The sequence below is a fragment of the Stegostoma tigrinum genome, chromosome 6 (assembly GCF_030684315.1).
Source record: "Stegostoma tigrinum isolate sSteTig4 chromosome 6, sSteTig4.hap1, whole genome shotgun sequence".
NCBI lineage: Eukaryota > Metazoa > Chordata > Chondrichthyes > Orectolobiformes > Stegostomatidae > Stegostoma > Stegostoma tigrinum.
Window position 1 is genome coordinate 13,949,248 of NC_081359.1, and position 22,557 is coordinate 13,971,804.

The 22,557-nt window shown below is 41.1% G+C and overlaps 1 protein-coding gene across 5 annotated transcripts in view; it reads right to left on the reverse strand.

Moving 5' to 3' along the window:
• Nucleotides 1-22,557, reverse strand: part of LOC125453209 (rho guanine nucleotide exchange factor 7-like) — a 123,403-nt gene that overhangs the window by 83,225 nt on the left and 17,621 nt on the right. For 4 of the 5 annotated variants that reach the window (XM_059646440.1, XM_059646439.1, XM_059646442.1 and 1 more), the window contains exon 3: nt 6,823-6,907. In XM_059646440.1, coding sequence (XP_059502423.1) covers nt 6,823-6,907 — 85 coding nt within the window. Of the gene's footprint in view, nt 1-6,822; nt 6,908-7,584; nt 7,681-22,557 lie in introns of those variants that run through there. The other variant, XM_059646441.1, reaches the window with a different exon arrangement.

Sequence of the window (22,557 nt, forward strand, 5' to 3'; positions counted from 1 at the left end):
ATCCCACTCCAGCTAATACAGACTTGTACACTGAAACAGCTAGACACAGCCAGACTAGGGCCCATCCCAGGAAAACACACAGTGGTAGAGCTCTTGAAACCATAGGTCCAAAATCACTTAGTCCTCTTTCAAGCATGCTCCACTCACCACCTGTCATGTCTCAAATTACTCATGTACTGGAGACTTAAGTAGTATCTTCTGGGAGAAATCTCTCTAATTTGCATTTAAATTAATCAACACTTAACTGCTTACACTGTCTCCTGAGCATATCTGCCCTATAGATTCCCCAACATGCTAAAATAATGTTTCCATGTATTAATATTGAATTAACCTCTTCAAGGGCAGTGTATCATCTATCCTACGTCCTGAAAAGGTGGTGCAAATTCAGGACACTTTCCCCCAAAATGCTTTTGAAGCTGAGCATGAAATGGAAACTTTCTAAACTGCAATGAAAGATTTTTCACGAGTAAACATACTAAAGGTTCGCAATCCAAGGTGGTTTGGTGAAGTTAATGGTGACACAAATGAATATCAGAACAGACTGGAGAGGCTCAATGATTTCCTCCTCTTCCTATGTTGGTATTAGATCTTAAATAATGAGCAAATAAACAGCCCCATTAGCTGAAAGCACACAACAAAGAATGAAGACAAAATCAGAATCTTTCCAGAAAGTTTAGTAAGGGACCCACTCTGGGAGGTTCTCAGGCTCACTGAACTCAGTATTAAACATCAAGAAGCTTTAAAGAAAAGTGCTATTTCACATTCATAAACCATGGTGGGGAGGTTCCAGTAGCATCATCGCTGTACTGTTAATCTAGAGACCCAGGTGATGTTTTGGGGATGTGGGTTCAAGGCCTGCCATGGCAGATGGTAGAATTTGAATCCAATAAAATTCTGGAATTAAGAGTGTAATGATAATCCTCAATGGGTTCACAATTATTGAAAAATCCCATCTGGTTCACTAATGTCCTTTAGCGAGGCAAACTGCCATCCTTACCTGGTCAGGTCTACACGTGGCTCCAGACCCACAGCAGTGTGGTTGACTCTTAAGTGCCTTCTGAGCAATAAATGTTGGCCTAGCCAGTGACATCCTTCATCCCATGAATGAATAAAAATCAGAAACCGAACATAAATTTTCCCTTCAGGTACCTCGAGTAAGAGTTTCTGATTAAAATAATTTCCTACAAGCTATTTGAAAGGGCAGAGGAAGTAATTTTCAAAAAGGAAACAGGATAAGTGCCAGAAAGGGTGTCAGAAAAGAATTTGAAAGCAAAATTAACTGTGACTACTCTAAGATAGAAATTTACTTCATGTTTGAAATTGAGGTAGCTCAATCTGAAACAAATGTGTTACACTTGAATAAGATGATTTAAGAAGGTAGGAGGTATAAATGAGATAAGAGGGAATGTATTGGCATTGGTTAGGTATCAGCTAACAGGCAGAAAACTGAGTAGGAAACAGATCATTCTCTTGCTGACAGGCTGTGATCAGCGGGGTAGCGCAAGGATCAATACAGTTCACAATATATCAATGATTTTGAGGTGGGGACCAAATGGAATACTTCCAACTTTTTGTGGATTATACAAAGCTACGTGGGAATACATGAAGAGGAGGATGTGAATTAGTTTCTGGAGCATTTGGAGAGACTTAGTGAGTGGGAAAAACATGGCAAACGGAATAATGTGGAAAAATGTGAGATTATCCAGTTTGGAAAGAGGAACGGACATGCGGAAAATATGTAAAATGTAAGAGGTTGGAAAATATAAAAGTATAAAAGGATGTAGGTATCCTGGTTAACAAGCCACCAAAAGATGCAAAATGTTTTGAAGAAAGCTAATGACACGGTAGTCTTTATCACAAGAGGATTTAAACACTGTAGTAGTGAATTCTTGTTCCAGTTGTGCAGAAGCTTGGTCATATTGCAACTAGGGTTCCGTATGGTGTTTTGTCTCCTTACCTCAAAAGATATTATTGTCATAGAAACAAAGTGCAATGTAGGTTCACCAGTCTTGCTCCCAGGATGGCACAAATGTCCTATGAAGCAGGATTGGACAAACTGGGCCTGTATTCCCTGAGTTCCAAGGTATGAGAGGTGATCTCATTGAAACCTATAGAATACTTAAAGAGATAGGCAGGGTAGATACAGCTAAGATGTTCCTCCTGGTTGGAGGGTCTAGGGGGCACAGTTTAAAAATATGGAAGATGCCATTTAGAACTGAAATGAGGAGAAATTATTCTACTCAAAGGGTTGTGATTCTTTTGAATTCTCTTCTCCAAAGGACTGTGGATGCTCATTCTTTGATTATTTTTAAAGTAGAGATTATTAGCAGCATAAAGTGTTATGTGGATAATGTGGATAAAAGGAATTGAAGTATTTTATCAGCCATGATCATTTTAAACATACTGAATGGCCTATTCCTGTTTCAATGCTTCTAATTGAATAGCTCTTTAAAAGAGCCAGTGAAGACATAACAGGTCAAATTATCTCCCTCTATGCTGAACATGTCTACACAAAACACAAGCTATAAAACTGAGACCTGTTTCTTCACCTAAACAGGGAAAAAATAATTTGCTGTTATTTGTTCAGAATTGACTTACAAAGTGTGATCACCACAAATTCCTGCACAGAAAAAAATGCATCTAAGTACAACTGAAGATGGACGGAAATCAGAGAAAGTAGCGGGTGCTCATTTAACACTCCTATCTCATGGGGCATTTTGCACTCAATTTCATTGCCATTTCAGGGACAAGATACAAAACGTATTTAAAAGCTGGAACTTTCTTCCCAAAATGTAGATGGGCATTAACTAAACTTTGCAAAGCATAGATCAAAGGATTTTTATTAGTAAGGGTATTATGGGAAATGAAGGTGCAGCTTATCCCTGATTTTAGTGGCTGTGCCTTCAGCTCCCTAGGCCCAAAGCTCTGGAATTCCCTCCTTAAACTCTTCTGATGCTTTAATCTCTCCCCTCCTTTAAGCTGCTTTTTAATCAACTCTTAACCAACATTTTGATCAAATGTTCTAGTATCATCTGGTTTGACTCAGTATCAAAATTTTATTTGGTCACTCTCCTGTGAAGCACCTTGTGATATTTTATTATGTTAAAGAACAAGTTGTTGTTGTGAAGGTACATTAGTCATATCTAACTGAAGAGGCCGAAGACTCTGAGAGACCTTAGCCTGGCCATCACACCTGCATATTCTCAAAATCTCTCTCTTTATGATCAATGTCTATATCAAAATCTCAGAGATCAAATGTGACAGGATACAGCCCACTATTGTGTTCGCTCCGTGCCAGTTCTGTGTCTTAGTCGCCACTTTAAATATAGCACATCCCAGTTTAAATTATTTCAACTTCTCACCAGCCAGGTTAGAGTTGTTACTCTTGACAGGCTAGCAAATATTACAAAACCACAGACTTAAGTTAATGGCTATTATAAGTACAATTGAACAGAACGCTTAAACCCAGGGAACAGAAATAGACTCTGCACTGAAACCATGTTCACCTTGACTCTTGATGAAGACATCAATGGCTACACAGATCCTTGAAAGTTGCCACCCAGGTTGACAGGGCTGTTAAGAAGGCATACAGTGTTTTAGCTTTTATTAATAGAGGGATCGAGTTCCGGAACCAAGAGGTTATGGTGAAGCTGTACAAAACTCGGGTGCGGCCACACTTGGAGTATTGTGTACAGTTCTGGTCACCGCATTATAAGGAGGATGTGGAAGCTTTGGAAAGGGTGCAGAGGAGATTTACTAGGATGTTGCCTGGTATGGAGGGAAGGTCTTACGAGGAAAGGCTGAGGGACTTGAGGCTATTTTCATTAGAGAGAAGAAGGTTGAGAGGTGACTTAATTGAAACATGTAAAATAATCAGAGGGTTAGACAGGGTGGATAGGGAGAGCCTTTTTCCTAGGATGGTGACGGCGAGCACAAGGGGGCATAGCTTTAAATTGAGGGGTGAAAGATATAGGACAGATGTCAGAGGTAGTTTCTTTACTCAGAGAGTAGTAAGTGAATGGAATGCTTTGCCTGCAACGGTAGTAGATTCGCCAACTTTAGGTACATTTAAGTCGTCATTGGACAAGCTTATGGACGTACATGGAATAGTGTAGGTTAGATGGGCTTGAGATCGTTATGACAGGTCAGCACAACATCGAGGGCCGAAGGGCCTGTACTGTGCTGTAATGTTCTAAATGCAGAATCAAAAGCCGAATCTCCAAATTACAAGTTTATTGGCTAACCTAAACAAATTCCCATTCACTGATCCACAGTTGGAAACAATCCAAGAAGGTAAATCAACTCCAAAGTGGATTAAGTTTTGCTGGAGCTGAAACCCAACATCCTCTCTGCAAGGGAAAATAACAGCAAGACAATCACCTTACAGTGCATTGTTACATTGCTAGCCCACTATTTGTCCTCTACCTTTCTGTTATCCTTCTCAATAAGTGCTGGACCTTTGGCAACGCAAACAATGTTAATCTGTCCAGTGTTGTTGGCAATTGAGATCTGATCTACCAGGAATATTTATTAGAAAATATAGACACAAAATACCATTGGAAACACATTGACAATTTCCCAGTGAGAGGTCTTGGAGATGCAACGTACTGCTGAGACCAATTATTGAGTTAGACCTTTCACGTCCTTTTGACTGCACATTACTGCTTAATGAATACAAGAATAACAGGCGGCCATTCAGGCCCTCCAGCCTGCTTCTTTGTACAATCAAATTATGGCAGATCAGAATCTTAATTTAGTTTGCCCATCTTGACATCTTAACCATTCATATTCTCACTTAAACATTATCCAACAACATCAATATTGATACTTTCATTTAATTTACAACCATTTCATCCTCCCACAGTCCTCGGCAGCTCTTTCAGTGAGTGAGTTTCAGATTTCCACTCCCCCTAGTGTGAAGAATCGTTTCCAGATTATCATTTCTGAACAGCTTAACTCTAATTTGAAGATTATGCCCTTGCTCTGGATTTACCAGATACAGTTTATTTCGATCTAACCTATCAACTCCTCTCATCACCTTGAGCACATCCACTAAATCATACCTTAATCTTCTCCTCAAGACAATACAAGCCTCATCTATGAAAGTTGCCCTCATAATTTAAAATTCTCAGTTCCAGTATCATTGCGCTGAATCTGCACTCATTTCATTGCCATGTTCCTGACTGTACTCAGGGATTGTTGCATTGCTGCACTATCAAAGGGTCTGTAATGTGGAAGCTTTGCTCAGCCACAGAGTCAGTAACAAGGAAGAGTCACACTGTCAGCACAGCAAGAGTGCCACATTGGCCAAGGGTCAGCACAGCAAGAGTGCCACATTGGCCAAGCGTCAGCACAGCAAGATTGCCACATTGGCCAAGGGTCAACACCAAGGATGCACTGCAGCATTAACGGTACTATATTGCACTGAGAAGTTAATCAAAGCCCTGTCTACCCTTTCAGCTGGATGTAAAAGATCGCTTGGCAGTTTTCAGAAAGCAGCAAAGGAGTTCTTCCCAATGCCTCAGCCAATATTTGTCCTTCAACTAACATCAGAACATATTATTACTTTGCTGTACGTGGAACACTGTGTGAGAACTGGCTACTGCGCTTCTGACGTTACACAGTGCCCACATTTCAAAAGTGCCTCATTGCCTTAAAAGGTATGTTAGAACATCCTTAGATTATGAAAAAGGTGCCACAGAAAAGCAAGACTTTCTTTTTACACAAATTATTTATTTGTTACGGGGGGCTGCTGTAAAGCTTCTTTGCAACCCTGAAGGTCATCAAATCGAATGCTGGATTACCCATTTGACCATACAGCCTATAATACTCACATTGAAGCCTGCAAATGGTATATTTTGAATACCATCAGAAACATTTCATTTGGGCTTTTGTTCATTACTGTTACCAGGCTTTTTAGTCTGTTTAATACTGAACAGTGATAGATTGCATTTACATAGCTCGGTTAACATTGCAAAACATGTCAAGCAGGTTTAATAAAGGCAAGAGGAAAAAGCAGAAGAGGTCAAGAGCAACAAACACTGAGTTTCATAAAGATCTTCAACACACCAGAAAGCACTTGCATAATAAAATGCACGAGTAGGAGCAGTTCATTTTGAACTGTGGACTAACACAGAGGCTACGAGTACGATTTAATCTTAATCAAGGCCAGTGATGCTATCGTGTGCCAAACAGACTCTAACCAAAACCACCTTGTGTGTTTTTAAGGATGAAACCTTTTTCTCAAATCTCCTCTAACATTAAAGGCCCTCTGAACTCTCTCTCTCTTGCTCGCTGCTACCTCGTTCACTAGCCCCTCTCACCTCACAACCAATGATCAGGCTTCCCAAAAGGAGAGGAAAGTAAAGAGGAGGACGGGTCAGTGAGGGAATGCCACTGAGCCGTATCTAAGGGCTACAACTACAACCATTGGGAGTCAGACGAATGAAATGCCCTCAGGACAGAGATCAAGGATGTGTGGAGACACTGACATTTAAAATGAAAAGAGAATTAATAATTATTATTTACATTGCAGGAGTAAGTTACCAAAATCATGCTCCCAAGTCAGAGTTTCACCACAGGGAGCACTCATCAGGAACCTTGTGCACACGGGTACAAGGGTCCATCAGGAGTGCAGGTTTACAAAATTAATCAATCGTTTTCACATCACCTATTACCATTGCACGATGAAGGTTGAAAGGTCAAAAATTCCAAATATAGAAAACTCCGCATACAGTTCTGAATCTGATGTTGCCGACTGCGAGATTCAAACTGCGAGCCTGATTCAGTGAGAGATCAACCCCTCCCAAAGGAGCATCTTACCTGCAGTTACTTTGTTCAAAGCCACTAGCGAACTAAGAATCTTGCTGAAGTTTTGTCCTTGATAAAGGTCATTGGCATCAAAAGTCTGTGGGAAACCAAAGGAGTAGACAGTTTCAATATTTTTATTGTTAACACATTACTTCAGTCTTCAGAAAGTGGAGCTTCCAGAGACTTGATGAACAAAAGCCAAGATAACAAGTCCTGGACATTTACAACCAACAAGCCTTTCAATATTTAAAAAGTTCCAATGTATTTTTGAATGCATCTATATCTGTGAAGACATATCTTCATTCCTGACAGCAGGAGAGAGCATGCACATTCTCATCTCCAGTTTATCAATTAAATCAGAATTCCTGCCTTTTGCACAAACATAAGCTGCTGCCTATTTTACCAACTCAAACCATCCGAAACAAAAACCGAACTTGTACTTCTAATCTCTATCAAATCCACAAAAGCTAGCAAGCTTTAATTGCAAGGTTTTTAATCAAAACATTTAATCTGGGTGTTCACAGGAATCTCAGCCTTAACCGAGCATGCTCCACAACTTCAGCTGCTTGGAACATTAATTCCATACATCTCCGCAATTCTAAAATCTCAAATCATGAAATAAATCAATCTGCTCTACTCTATAAAACACTGGGAAAAAATAAACTGCAAGCAACTCAGAAATTGAGCTTAGTTCAATTATGATCCACTGTCATTATTCTCACTAACCACATTATATTACAAAAAGAATATTTGAGTTTAAAAAAAAGCCTTTACCATACTCTGCACAGTACAGTTGTCCACATTTCATATAAAACCCACTAGTGCACAAGTAAAAACGCCATTCCCTCCATATACTTCATGATGTCAGTGTGAAGCATGGGCAGGAGGTGTCTTTCACCAAGTTGGAACTTTGAGTACTTGCTGATGTTACATCATGTCTATCACCTGCTCACAATGCGAGATGGCACCGACATACAGTAGTTTCATGCAAGAAAGAAGCTTCAGTGCAGTTTTTATCAAGATCTTCTGCACCTCATTTCAAAATCAGGGAGTTCTCCCTTGTGCCCTGACAAGCGATTTATACTTTGAATGAAGGATGAATCCCAGATTGAACTGGTGATAAAGAGGCTAGGCCAGGCCAGGACTGTGACCATTGAACTCTTTCAATGTGCGGAACCCATGCAATAGCTATAAATACCATAGTCAGTCAACGAGGATTTGAGGCATCCAAGGCACAGCCAACGTAGTTTCAAACTATAATGAAGTTATGACACTGTTGCGGCAGAGGCATTATACAAAATATTTCTAAAAGGGCAAAAGAATTAATTGAGCCTCATTCAATGTGACATTGAGACACAATCAAATACGCAAGTTATCCCTTATTAACAGTAAGTTTTCCATTTAGCAATTCTGATAGCTGGAGAGCCATTGGTCTTTTAACTTTCTGATTCTCATTCCCAGGCAGATAAGGTTCTGGCACCAAGAGCTTGTAGATGGAAAATATAACCTTTTATGAACTGTCCCTATATCAGCAGCTTGAAAAAAACACAAAGATTTAAAAAATGAAGGATGAGAAATGGGTTGCCTGGGAAACCAAGCCCATTTGAGTGATTTCAAAATGAATCACGATACAGAGGTAGATACATGCTGAATTATATATAGGGTAGATATTAACAAATACTTGAATTCCAGGCCCAGATTATAACCTGTTCACGAGATTACAGAAGGGATTGTTTTATATCGCACTGTTTATAAACTCTAGACATCATAAAGTACACTGTACGAGTAGTGTCAGCCAGTAAACACAGCAAGATCCCACAGACCAAAAACTGATAATGGGCATATATTTTTAGTGGTGTTATTATTTAGTGGCCAAGACACGCGGCAAAACTCCTTTGTACTTATTTGAATAGAGGACAGAGGAGACTCAGGCTAGCTTCTATTCTGAAAGAGGGCACAACTGACAATGTCGCACCCCCTTATTATAACATATGAGGATATACTTGGATTACATGCTAACATTTCTGAAGTGGAACTTGAATATCAACATCCTGACCTAGAGGCAATGATGTTATCCACTGGGATACAGCAGATACTTTATACCCAGAGAATGGTAAGAAAACAAATTCACTATTACATGGATGGTAAAGGAGACTATCCGTAGAGACAATTAAGGGGACACTAGATAAATACAAAGGAATAAAGGATATTCTGATAGAATTAGATGAATGTTATCTAAAGAGGTTGTGTGGAGCATTACCAATGATATGTACCAGTTGGGCCAAATAGCCTGTTGCTATGATGTAAGTATTATCTAACAGTTCCTAGTACATGTCATGAGATGATTGAAAGATCTTGTTTAAATGTCCTCAGTTTGAACTCTAGGGGATTCACTCACAATCTTTAATTCTAATGAATAATTCAAATCATCGTCAATATACAGTTTTGCACCTGAGAAGTTGACCTGAAATTTGAAAGTCAAAACAAGCGGCAGGCTCCACACAGAACAGTATAAAAATGGTATTGTTAACGTTGGGGACTGATTCTAACTTCAACAATATTATGGATTTGTTTTGATTATGTATACTACTGATTTCTTTTAAACCTTCTGTTCCTTTGCTGGTAAATACAGAGAATAATTTTAGCCTGTCTGCGCCAGGAGGTGGTAGAAGCAGATATGATCATAAAGTTTAAAAGGCATAGACGATCCCATGAGCAGGCAGATAATAGAGTCAATCAGACCATGTGCAGCGAGATGGGATTAGGTTAGACTAGCATTATGGGCAGCATTGACATTATCAGCCAAAGGGCCTGTCTCTGTGATGTGCTGTTCTATAGCATGGATATTTCTATGGTTGTGAGTTTGCTCGCTGAGCTGGAAGGTTAGTTTTCAGACGTTTCGTCACCATTCTAGGTAACATCATCAGTGAGCCTCCTTCGAAGCGCTGGTGTTATGTCCCGCTTTCTATTTATCTGTTTAGGTTTCCTTGGGTTGGTGATGTCATTTCCCGTGTTGGTGATGTCATTTCCTGTTCTTTTTCTCAGGGGATGGTAGATTGGCTCCAAATCAATGTGTTTGTTGATGGAGTTCCGGTTGGAATGCCATGCTTCTAGGAATTCTCGTGCGTGTCTCTATTTGGCTTGTCCTAGGATGGATGTGTTGTCCCAATCAAAGTGGTGTCCTTCCTCATGTGTGTGTAAGGATACGAGTGATACTGGGTCTTGTCGTTTTGTGGCTAGTTGATGTTCATGTATCCTGGTGGCTAGCTTTCTGCTTGTTTGTCCAATGTAGTGTTTGTCACAGTTCTTGCAAGGTATTTTGTAGATGACATTCGTTTTGCTTGTTGTCTGTACAGGGTCTTTTAAGTTCATTAGCTGCTGTTTTAGTGTGTTGCTGGGTTTGTGGGCTACCTTGATGCCAAGGGGTCCGAATAGTCTGGCAGTCATTTCGGAAATGTCTTTGATGTAGGGGATAGTGGTTATGGTTTCCGTTTAGTCTGTTTGTTTGGGTTTGTTGCTGAGAAATCGGCGGACTGTGTTCATTGGGTACCCATTCTCTTTGAATATGCTGTATAGGTGATTTTCTTCTGCTCTTCGTAGTTGCTCTGTGCTGCAGTGTGTGGTGGCTCATTGGAATAATGTTCTAATGCAGCTTCGTTCTATCATTCTGTGCCTCTTCGGGAGTCACGGGGTGCAGAGTGTGTGGTCAAGGGATCAGAACTATTCAGTATGGCTGTTAGCTACCACAATCTTGCCCCTCACCTCATGCCCCACAATTGACACTGGAGTGAAAGAAGTGCAGACCCTTTCCCACCCTCACAGGTAGGTCACCCTGGTTTCGTTGTCAATAAATCAGCCACTCTTATTGCATGCTGGGAAGATAGTTAAAACATGACGTTTACCTGCTTGTAAGAGCAGCTGTTAATGGCCCGTTTAAGGGCCTTAATTGTTGGCAGATCAGGTAAGTTGCCCATGGATTTTCCCAACCAGAACCTAACTGCTGGGATAGTGGGCAGGTATCTCAGTAGTGTCAACCACCTAATTATTTGCCCTCCAGCATCTATCCTGCTAATAATCGGAAGGGAAATATTCGACCCACACAATCAAGATTCTTATACATATTGAGGAACTATTTCATCCTATGCCAGTTCTTTGAAAAAGTTATCCAATTAATCACATTTTGTCCTGTTCTTTTTCACATAGTCTTTAACAAGTATTTAACCAATTTTCTTTATAATGTTACAATTGAATCTGCTCCCACCATCCATTCAGCAAGTGCTTTACAGATTACCCTAACTGGTCACAATAAAATTTCCATCTAACTCTGGTTCTTTTATGACTATTGTAAACTTGTGTCAAAGTTATTCACAATTTTGACTGCCTCTATTAAATGTCTGGTCATCTATTTTTGTTCTAAGGAGAATAATCACAGCCTCTCCAGTTTCTCCACAGAATTGAAGTACCTTATTCCTGGCATCATTGCAATAAATCCCTTCTGCATCCACTCCAGTTAACACAACACTCTTTCTGAAGTGTGGTGTGAAGAATTGAGATCACCCTGTTGACGTACAAGGGTGCAACTTTAGCTCCTTGGAGCAGTGGTCTCAAAGGAATCATATCACAAGTGGTTAAAACACAGGAACAGGTATATGAGAACTCTAGCAGAATTGGACAAATGTATAATGACGTTTGACTGCGGAGTCTTTCGAACATCAACTCAGTTTTCCCAATATTTTAATCGTTGTGGTGATGTTCAGCAGGATCTATTCGCCCAATGGAAAACAGGACTGGAAGTCTGTTTCCCCCCACAGTGGTCGAGAACACCCTTGACCGCATCTCCTGCATTTCCCGCAACACATCCCTCACACCCGCCCCCTCCACAACCGCCCCAAGAGGATCCCCCTTGTTCTCACACACCACCCCACCAACCTCCGGATACAACGCATCATCCTCCGACACTTCCGCCATTTACAATCCGACCCCACCACACAAGACATTTTTCCAAACCCACCCTTGTCTGTTTTCCGGAAAGACCACTCTCTCCGTGACTCCCTTGTCCGCTTCACACTGCCCTCCAACCCCACCACACCCGGCACCTTCCCCTGCAACCGCAGGAAATGCTACACTTGCCCCCACACCTCCTCCCTCACCCCTATCCCAGGCCCCAAGATGACTTTCCATATCAAGCAGAGGTTCACCTGCACATCTGCCAATGTGGTATACTGTATCCATTGTACCCGGTGTGGCTTCCTCTACATTGGGGAAACGAAGCGGAGGCTTGGGGACCGCTTTGCAGAACACCTCCGCTCGGTTCGCAATAAACAACTGCACCTCCCAGTCGTGAACCATTTCCACTCCCCCTCCCATTCTTTAGATGACATGTCCATCATGGGCCTCCTGCAGTGCCACAATGATGCCACCCGAAGGTTGCAGGAACAGCAACTCATATTCCGCTTGGGAACCCTGCAGCCCAATGGTATCAATGGAGACTTCACCAGCTTCAAAATCTCCCCTTCCCCCACCGCATCCCAAAACCAGCCCAGTTCTTCCCCTCTCCCCACTGCATCACAAAACCAGCCCAGCCTGTCTCTGCCTCCCTAATCTGTTCTTCCTCTCACCCATCCCTTCCTCCCACCCCAAGCTGCACCTCCATTTCCTACCTACTAACCTCATCCCACCTCCTTGACCTGTCCGTCTTCCCTGGACTGACCTATCCCCTCCCGACGTCCCCACCTATACTCTCCTCTCCACCTAGCTTCTTTTCTCTCCATCTTCGGTCATCCTCCACCTCTCTCCCTATTTATTTCAGAACCCTCACCCCATCCCCCTCTCTGATGAAGGGTCTAGGCCCGAAACGTCAGCTTTTGTGCTCCTGAGATGCTGCTTGGCCTGTTGTGTTCATCCAGCTTCACACTTTGTTATCTTGGAATCTGTTTCCCAGATTTCAAGCAACAATGATTTTAACTTTCACAATAAATCAGAGAAGGAACCTTGGCTGACTCACCTACATTAAGTTGCCAAGCTATAGAGCTTGCAGCGCATGAACTAACACATCCTCCTAAAATTAGAAGGAAATGCTGAATGGAATTATAACTTGTCAACCAGGCACAATGGCAGAGCCTGAAAAACAGTGCTGCTGAAGAAAAAGTTTACCTTGTATTTCATTACTGCGCAAACAATTTTCTGTGGCTAACAGGTGTAAATGTATTTTTCAAAAGTAACATAAATAGATTTAAAAATTTTAGGATCTATTGTTGGTCGATTTGTTCGAGGTCCTTTTTTGTATACAATGAAACTAAGCTACAGGCTTTGTTGTTACATATTACGTAATTGAGAACTCAAGTTCTTGGCAAATGGCCAACGTTTATACAATGTTTAATCATTAAAGAGTAATGGCTTTAGCCATTTATTGTTTAGATAAACATGATGACATAAATCAGGTCTAACCACTGATTGAGAGGTTTTTATATTGCAAGCGATGCACGGCTCTTCTCATACATACAAAACTTTGCAGAGTCTATCTGGAAAAAAACAGGCCCTTCAGTCTGACATGTCCATGCCAACCAGATAGTCTATGGAAATCTAGTCCAACTGGCCAGCATTTGGCCCATATCCCACTAAAACTTTGCTATTCATGTACCCATCCAGATGCCTTTTAAATGTTGTAATTGTACCAGCCTCCACCACTTCCTCTGGCAGCTCGTTCCATACATGCACCATCCTCTGCATGAAAAAGTTGCCCCACAGCTCCTTTGATAATCTTACCCCTCTCACCTTAAACCTATGCCCTCTAATTTTGTATTCTCCTACCCTGGGAAAACGACCCCGGCTATTCACTTTATCCATGCTCTTTATGATTTTATAAACCTCATTAAGGTCACACCTACGCCTCTGACACTCCAGAGAAAATAGCCCCACCTATTCAGCCTCTCCCTATAGCTCAAATTCTCCAACCCTAGCAACATCCTTTTAAATATTTCAAGTTTCACAACACTTCTATTGAGAAAGACCAGAATCCAAAAGTGGCCTAACCAATGATCTGTACAACCACAACATGGCCGCCCAACTCCTATACCCAACGCACTGACCAATAAAGGCAAGCGTACCAAATGCCTTCAACACTACCCTGTCTACCTTCAAGGAACAATGAACCAGCACCCCAATATCTCTTTGTTTGGCAACACTCCCCAGGATCCTACCATTAACTGTATAAGTCCTGTCCTGATTTGCCTTACCAAAATGCAACACCTCACATTTATCTAAATTAAACTCCATCTGCTATTCCTTAGCCCTCCTGATCAAGATCCCATTGTACTCTGAGATAATCTTCTTCACTGTCCACTGGACCACCAATTTTGGTGTCATCTACAATCTTATATAGTATACCTCCTATATTCACATCCAAATCACTAACTTATATGACAAAGAGCAGTGGATCCACCATTTAGATGATAATACCGACCTGTATTTGATGCTGTCATGTTTCAAACTTTGAAGCAAATAAGTTTTTCTTCAGTCAACTCTACTCTTCTGATTTCCAAATTATCTTAAAGCTGTGCTATTCTATTATGTAGACAAAATTAAAAATAAGCCAAGAATGTCTGATTTAAAAATTGAACCTGAACTAGGCCCATCAAATACACTCAAATTATTACCCACATTCTCACCCCATTTTACGCAAAGATCATGCAATCGAGCACACCTCCTCCATTCCCTTGGGCAACAATGCAAGGAATTAACCCATAATTAGACATGTAAACACTAAAACCAATAATAATTATTGGCCAATAAACAAACACCAAGTCCTTTGCAGAAGAATGGAAATGCAGTACAGACCTACTGAGCCTGCCTGCTTATTCTTCTCAACCTGGTCAATAGCAACTTCCTGGAATAGTGATGAAGGTTAAAAAAAATGCAGTCTAAGATCATTCAATTAGTGTAATAAATGATTTTGTTACAATTCTCACCACTCTCTTTGTTAAGATGCACATAATCACAAAGTTCATAATGTTGACCTAACTTTTTTCCCCCAATTTTCTTCGGGTTCGGATGGCTAATTTTAGCATGAAGTGTAATTTCTGTTTTTATTTATTCATTCACAGGACGAGGGCATCACTGGTTAGCCCAGCGTTTGTTACCGGTCCCTAATCGCTCAAAGAGCAATTAAAAGTCAACCACATTGCTGTGCGTCTGGAGTTGCATGTAGGCCGGGCAATGTAAGGATGGCAATTTCCTTCCCTAAAGGTCATTAGTGGGTTTTTCCAGCAATTGACAATGGATTCATGGTCACCGTTAGACTCTTAATTCCCAATTTTTTTTGTATCGAACTCAAATTCCACCATCTGTCACAGCTGGTTTCAAACCCAAGTCCCCAGAACACTACCTGGGTCCCTGGATTAACAGTCAAGTGATAATACCACCAGGCCATTGGCTTCCCCAGTGGAGAAAGTGCAGAACAAAGCAAGTGTGGAAGTCCAGTACAGTACAAAGAACTGGCCCGTCAAATCAACCTTTCTTGAGTCCCGCACATTTTATTCGATAGCCTGTTTCTGTGCAAAGGCTCAATGTTAGAATTGTAAAAACACACAGGAGACAATCATTTGGTTCATCACGCATGTACCAGATCTTTGAAGGAGTTAGTCAATTTACTGTGACATCCTGTCCTTGCCCATTGTCCTGCAACTTTTTCCTTTTCAAGTTTTTGTCAAAGTCCCTTTTGGAAGAAATAACTGAATCGACTTCCACAGTCCTTTTAATCAATATGCTGTTGCCTATCCCTGTAATCTCCTCTGGCAATCACCTATTCAGTAGAATTCACTTGTTTCCCTTTTCAATCTCCAGATTTCTACAAAAGACTTTAAACCAATTGCACACCCCATACCCCATCCCCAGCCATTTCAGATGGACATAACAGATTCCCAAGTACAACTGGAAGAAGGCTTGGAGGTAAATTATCAACCTAATTCAGAAATTGACTGAGCTGCAGGAGACAGAATAGAGACAGCAGGAAGTTACTTTAATTGGCAGAATGTAATTAGTGGTGTCCTATCCTTACTGACTACTTAGACGATGGGATAGAAAGCCACAATTTGCCAATGGCCCAATGGACAAGTGGCATTATATGAAATGCAGAAATAGGCATAAAATGGCAAAGAGGTTTCAAAGATAAAGCAAATTACCGTACACTGGAGCGAATGGATTTCAATGTAGGCGCATGTGGTATGACAAAACTGGTTCTTTCTAAATGGTGAAAAACTAAAACAGTAATGATCCAAAGACACTTGGGAGACCAGGCACATAAGATGTTAAAACATCAAGGACACATGCAGAAAATAATGAAAAAGTTAACTAAAACGCTAGTCTAACATAACAAAGTGTGAAGCTGGATGAACACTAGCAGGCCAAGCAGCATCTTAGGAGCACAAAAGCTAACGTTTCAGGCCTAGACCCTTCCTTAGACGACATGTCCATCCTGGGCCTCCTGCAGTGCCACAATGATGCCACCAAAAGGTTGCAGGAACAGCAACTCATATTCCGCTTGGGAACCCTGCAGCCCAATGGTATCAATGTGAACTTCACAAGCTTCAAAATGTCCCCTTCCCCTACTGCACCCCAAAACCAGCCCAGCTCGTCTCCTCCCCCCACTGCATCCTAAAACCAGCCCAGCTCATCCCCACCTCCCTAACCTGTTCTTCCTCTCACCTCAAGCCACACCTCCATTTCCCACCTACTAACCTCATCCTGCCTCCTTGGCCTGTCCGTCCTCCCCTGACTGACCTATCCCCTCCCTACCTCCCCACCTATACTGTCCTCTCCACCTATCTTCTCCTCTACCCATCTTCGGTCTCCCTCCCCCTCTCTCCCTATTTATTCCAGTTCCCTCTCCCTATCCCCCTCTCTGATGAAGGGTCTAGGCCCGAAACGTCAGCTTTTGTGCTCCTGAGATGCTGCTTGGCCTGCTGTGTTCATCCAGCTTCACACTTCATTATCTTGAATTCTCCAGCATCTGCAGTTCCCATTATCTCTAAAACAATAGTCTTCCTGTTCAGAGAACTGGAACATAAGGCACTATATATCATGCTACAGCAGTATAAAGCTGTGATCAGACCACATCTGAAAGACTGTGCGCAATTCTGTACACCACATCATAAAGACCTTAGACTGGGTGCACCATAAATTTACTAAAATGATACCTGGACTCTGAGGGTTAAATCATAAGTGAAGATTATACAAGCTGTACAACATAGATTAGGAGTTAACTTGATGATAGTTGCCAGCTATTAAAGGAAACAGACTGAATACATAGAGAAAAATCTAATTTTGCTGTTTGTGAAAACTCGGGCTGGGTGACCTAGTCAAAATGTTAGGACTAAATTTTTCAAGTATGAAGTGAGGAAACACCACTGCACACAATGGGTGATAGAGATTTAATAATAAGATAAAGAAGCAGGAGTAGGCCATTGTTGGTCCCTTGAGCTCCACTATTAATACGATGATCTGATTGAGGCTTCAATTCTGTTTACCTGTTGGCTTGCTTAACATTTGACTCTTTTGTCTATCCAAAATCTACCTCAAGCTTGAAGAGATTCAGTGTCCCAAATGCCACTTCTGTCTGGGGATGAGAACTCCAGAGGCCTGCTCAAGATCCTAAGAAATAGCAGTTAAAGATGAAACACTCAAAGAAAGAATTCCCCCTCATCTGTCTTATAAGGGAGACTCCTTGTTTCTAAACAACCCTCTGGCTCCAGATTCCCCAAAGAGAGGAAACATATTCTCAGCATCTACCCTGTCAAACTCCCTCAAAACCTTACATATTAAGTTCATCTCATTTTACTAAATTTGAACGAATATAGGCCCAACCTGCTCAACATTCCCTCCTAAGACAATCCCTTCATTCCAAGAAACTTCTTTGAACTTTTTTCACTGCAGGTATATGTTTCCAAAAAATGCACACGTTACTTCAGGCGCAACAAGTCTCACTAATGCCCAGTACTTTGGACTAAAAATAAAAGACAGATATATGTCACTCTGTTGCACAACAGCCAAGATATTACTGAGAAGTGTTACAGGCTCAAGGGGCTGCACAGTCAATCCCTATTCTTAACTGCTTCTGTGCCAGACTGAGCTGATGAGGCTTCCAGATCTACTCTTAAGCAAACTGCCACCACGTGCTTCTCTAACTCAAGTAGCCGCTTATGTTTAAGCTCTAAGGTAAATGTTGCTAAGTTTACTGTATCAGCTACATATTTCCCCTGGTTGACACCACACTCCACAAAGGATATACCGGTTGTTGCTAAAATGATAAGGGGCTTAAAGGGTTCATTTTTAAAGACAGTTTGAATAAAGTTTATCTTGGGCTCTCTTTCCAATACAAGAATAAAGGCTTATCTAATGAGGCATTTGATATGTTTAACAGGTTCAAAGTGTATATAGGGAGGATCAATTTCCACTGATGGGGGCTGAGGGGGCTGCAAATCCAGAACAAGGGCTATAACCTTAAAATTAGAGCCAAGCTATTAAATGATGCTGTCTGGAAAATATTCTTCACACAAAGGTATTTGAAATGCGGCACCTTTGTCTACAGTACAGATTTTTTGGGTCATGGTCTCAAGTGACATGAACCTAGGCAAGTAAATGGGGTGGAGGTACAGATCAGCCACTATCTACTTGAATGGGAGACAAGGCACAAGGGACTGAATGGCCTTCTGTTTCAAAAGTTGCCACATTTCTGTGATGAGAGATAATGGGAACTGCAGATGCTGGAGAATCCAAGATAACAAAATTGAAGCATCAATTTCGGGCCGAAACGTCAGCTTTTGTGCTCCAAAGATGCTGCTTGGCCTGCTGTGTTCATCCAGCTTCACACTTTGTTATCTCACATTTCTGTGATGCTTCAATTTTGGACCAAAATACTAAACTGATCACTCTTTTCCATTCAAACAGAAGTGTGCCTACCAAAGTGCAGAAGTAGGAGATGCTATTTGTTCCACATAGCATTTCATTCACATATCATGGTCTTTATTGCAATAGAGATTTACATATGGCTATTTAAATGTGCTAATCTTTCACAAACAAATACTTAGAGGAAAGGATCTTTGTTCCCATTCACCTCAAATCAATAGCAGTTTGTCAGCTAATCTCTGAGCACATTTAATTTACAAATTTCCTTCCAGCTGAAGGCACCATTGTACACAGCACATTCACCAGTGTAAATAACCCCAGGCCAGGGAAGATTAAATGACCAAAGAGTTACGTTTATACACCACCTTTAAAAGGCAAATATTTCACCCACACTTTATTAGACTGAAACAAAGCAGAAGTTACCAGAATAGGTGACTGTAAATGTGGTTAAAGAGAGAGCTGTAGAGGGAAATGGAAAGATTTGGGTAGAGAATTTCAATGCACAGGTTCAAGGCTTTTAAGAAGGTAAACACGTTTCAGAGTTTTAAGACTTGATAGCATTGACATCAGATGATTTCAAAAGGTTATACAGGGCCTTGGTTTATCATTTCATCCAAAAGACCTCCGACAATGCATCACTCAGTATGATACTGGACTGTCAACCTTGCTAAAGTGTACAAGTCCCTGGAAGGTGTTTTGAGCCAATTACTTTCTGATTTGGAGTTCCAGGGTGCTCTCAACTAAGCCACAAGTGAAAACACAGTTAATTCCTTGTGATTTTCTTCTTTTGTTTTGGTTGCACTACCAATTAATTAACCCATCAAAAAAAACATCATGAACGTAAACTGAAACAATAATTATGTGAAATTGATATGTATTACTACCTTATGTGTAGCGTACTGCAGTTTAATGAACCTATTGCACAGTGCTTTGCAGATTATGGGTTCCTCAAAGCCTGGTATGTTGCCTTAATTCAATATCATTAATGGCAGGCTCCAAAGATTTCAAAACCTGCACTTTTGAGAGATGGAGATCAGCTCTAACACTTACATTTATTCTTAAGAAACCTCACCTAGTCTAGCAGCATCTGTGGAGGGAAGAACAGAGTTAATGGCTCGAGTGCAATTTCAGAACTGATGAGAGGTAGAAACGTGATAGATATATTGTTGTTGAAAAATGCACGTTAGGTAGATCAAAAAAGAAGGTCAGAGATAGATTAGAGGGCAGGAGAAATTAAATGACAAGGATGTCATGGTACCCAAGCATAAAGGATGCAATGATGCCGGGGCGGCACGGTGTCTCAGTGGTTAGCACTGCAGCCTCACAGCGCCAGGGACCCGGGTTCGATTCCAACCATGGGTAACTCTGTGTGGAGTTTGCACATTCTCCCTGTGTCTGCATGCATTTCCTCCGGGTGCTCCGGTTTCCTCCCACGGTCCAAAGATGTGCAGGCTAGGTGGATTGGCCATGCTAAATTGCCCATAGTGTTGAGGGGTGTGTGGGTTATAGGAGGATGGGTCTGGGTAGGATTCTCCAAGGGGTGGTGTGGACTTGTTGGGCCGAAGGGCCTGTCTCCACACTGTAGGGAATCTAATATAATTACAAGTAAAGCAACAAAGCATTGGTCTAAACCTTTGTCTATGCACAAGAAAGCATGAGTACACGACTAGACAGTTGTAATTAGTAGTGAGCATGGAATCATAGAATCCCTACAGTGTGTAATCTGACCATGTGGCCCATTGAGTACACAGTGACCCTCCGAAGAGCAACCCCAACACTATCCCTGTTACCCTGCACTTTCCATGTTAAGCCCCCTTGTCTACACATCCCTGGGCACTATGAGCAATTTAGTATGGCCAAGCCCAATGTGCACATCTTTGGACTGTGGGAGGAAACCAGGGCAGGAGGTAGTGCTGCCCTGGATGGCCCTGGGACAGTGAGCATAGATTCTGTACTTGACAGGCCCCTGTACATCAGAGACAGTCTCAAAAATAAACATCTGCTGAACAAAGACAACAAGTTTGGAATGGAGAGATAGGAAAGGTATTGAGAATAAAAAGCCATAAGTCCACTTGATGGAAAGTTATTTGACTATCTGGTAGATGGAGCTGTGAGGAGGTTTCACACTTGCAATGTCTAAAACAATCTGATATCAAATCACATGCGACTAAACCCACAACAACAATGAGCAAGAAGGAAGCAGAATGATCTAATAGTATATATTTATTCTAAATATTCCAGCATTGAATATTATCAAATTCAAAGCAGGAGGGAAGATGAGCACACTAAGCATATTGCAGAGACCAGCAACAAATGTGACACCGATTAAAAAATATACAATGAGCTAATCACAGCCCGTGGTAAGTTTCTCATTAACAAAATACTTGAACAAAGCTGTAGCAATGGACTTGGGATCGGGTAGAAATAAATATTCATCGGTCCTTCTGAGACAGGGGAACTAGATTTAGTTGGTAGTCTAGTGTGTGAGAAAACACACATTGTCAAAATAAGCATGATCATGGAAAGTCTATTTAGTAATGGAATATGTAAAAGAAATCATATGACCTAATAGATAGAGATTTCATAAAATCCGATCAGCTAAGCAGGTTGTGAATTAACAAATGCCCCAGCATCGGCAGTCCATGCAAAGAACTCACTGCAAATGACTGGCGCCACAGACGAAGCAATTGTTTTTGAAGAGAAATCAAAAAGTTCTTTCAGTAATTAGTGATATGATATAGGCAGGGACTACAATTCAGAAAATTTGGTTTTAACCAGCACCCTTGATAAACTGGCAAAAAGTATAAACTTCAAATACCACAATCTACCACAATGTCCAAATATTTATGCTGTAAATAAAGTATAACAGTGGCATGTATTCCCCTTGCATTGCATTTCTATTACGTACTGTGTGTTTTTACATTGATTTTAGGAGGTGGATTGATGTTTCTACATTGTCTTTTTGAGGGATGTTGATGTTGCGAAGTTTTGCTTGATCACAGTTTACTGCAGTTACGCATACCTCTTAATTATCCAGATTATTTAATCAACCAGCACTGTCCTGGTCAATAAAAGGCTTGCTGTCGCTTCACTTTTTCTATGTACCCTGCTGCTGGCAGAAGGGAATTAAGTCTGAAGCTTCATAGAAAATCTGGTGAGTCTCACAGCAAAAGGCCATCAAAAATAAATTTTAATCTAAGGGATACGGTTTAGTATGAAAGAGAAAAGCAGAAAGATGGAAAGGTCCAGGTCAGGTTCTTGAACATGATCAATATACAGCAATGTTATACATGACAACCAAACTATTAGGCGCATTCTTCAAAGTTAATTGGCGCTGATTATACACTTAGAGAATGTGAATTTCATAAAACATGATAACATACTTTGTATTCATATTTTGGGCAATTGTGATTATGGAAGATGAAGAGTTGATTGAACATGAGTAAAGCCACATATAAATACAGGACAATGCTTTTTGCCTCAAAGTACACCAAACATTGACACCAAACTACCCATATTTGCCAGAAGGAGCCAGTGAATGACGAATCACAAAAACGATCTTGAAGATCTGCTTAATTCTTTTCCGCAACCTACTCCTGGGAGCACAAATAAATAAAGACAAAATCTGCCTATTTGCCAAGTAAAAAAACATTCAAAAGGAACTGTTAAGACCATGAGATAGTAGGAACTGTCGATGCTGGAGAATCTGAGATGCTTTGCTCTTGCGGGTAAGCGAAGGAGATAAGAAGCAAATAGGAAAGTGGACAGGAAATCCAAGGTCAGCGATGATTGCATTGAATGGCAGACAGGCTTTACGGGCCCTAAGGTCTACTCTTGGATCCATTT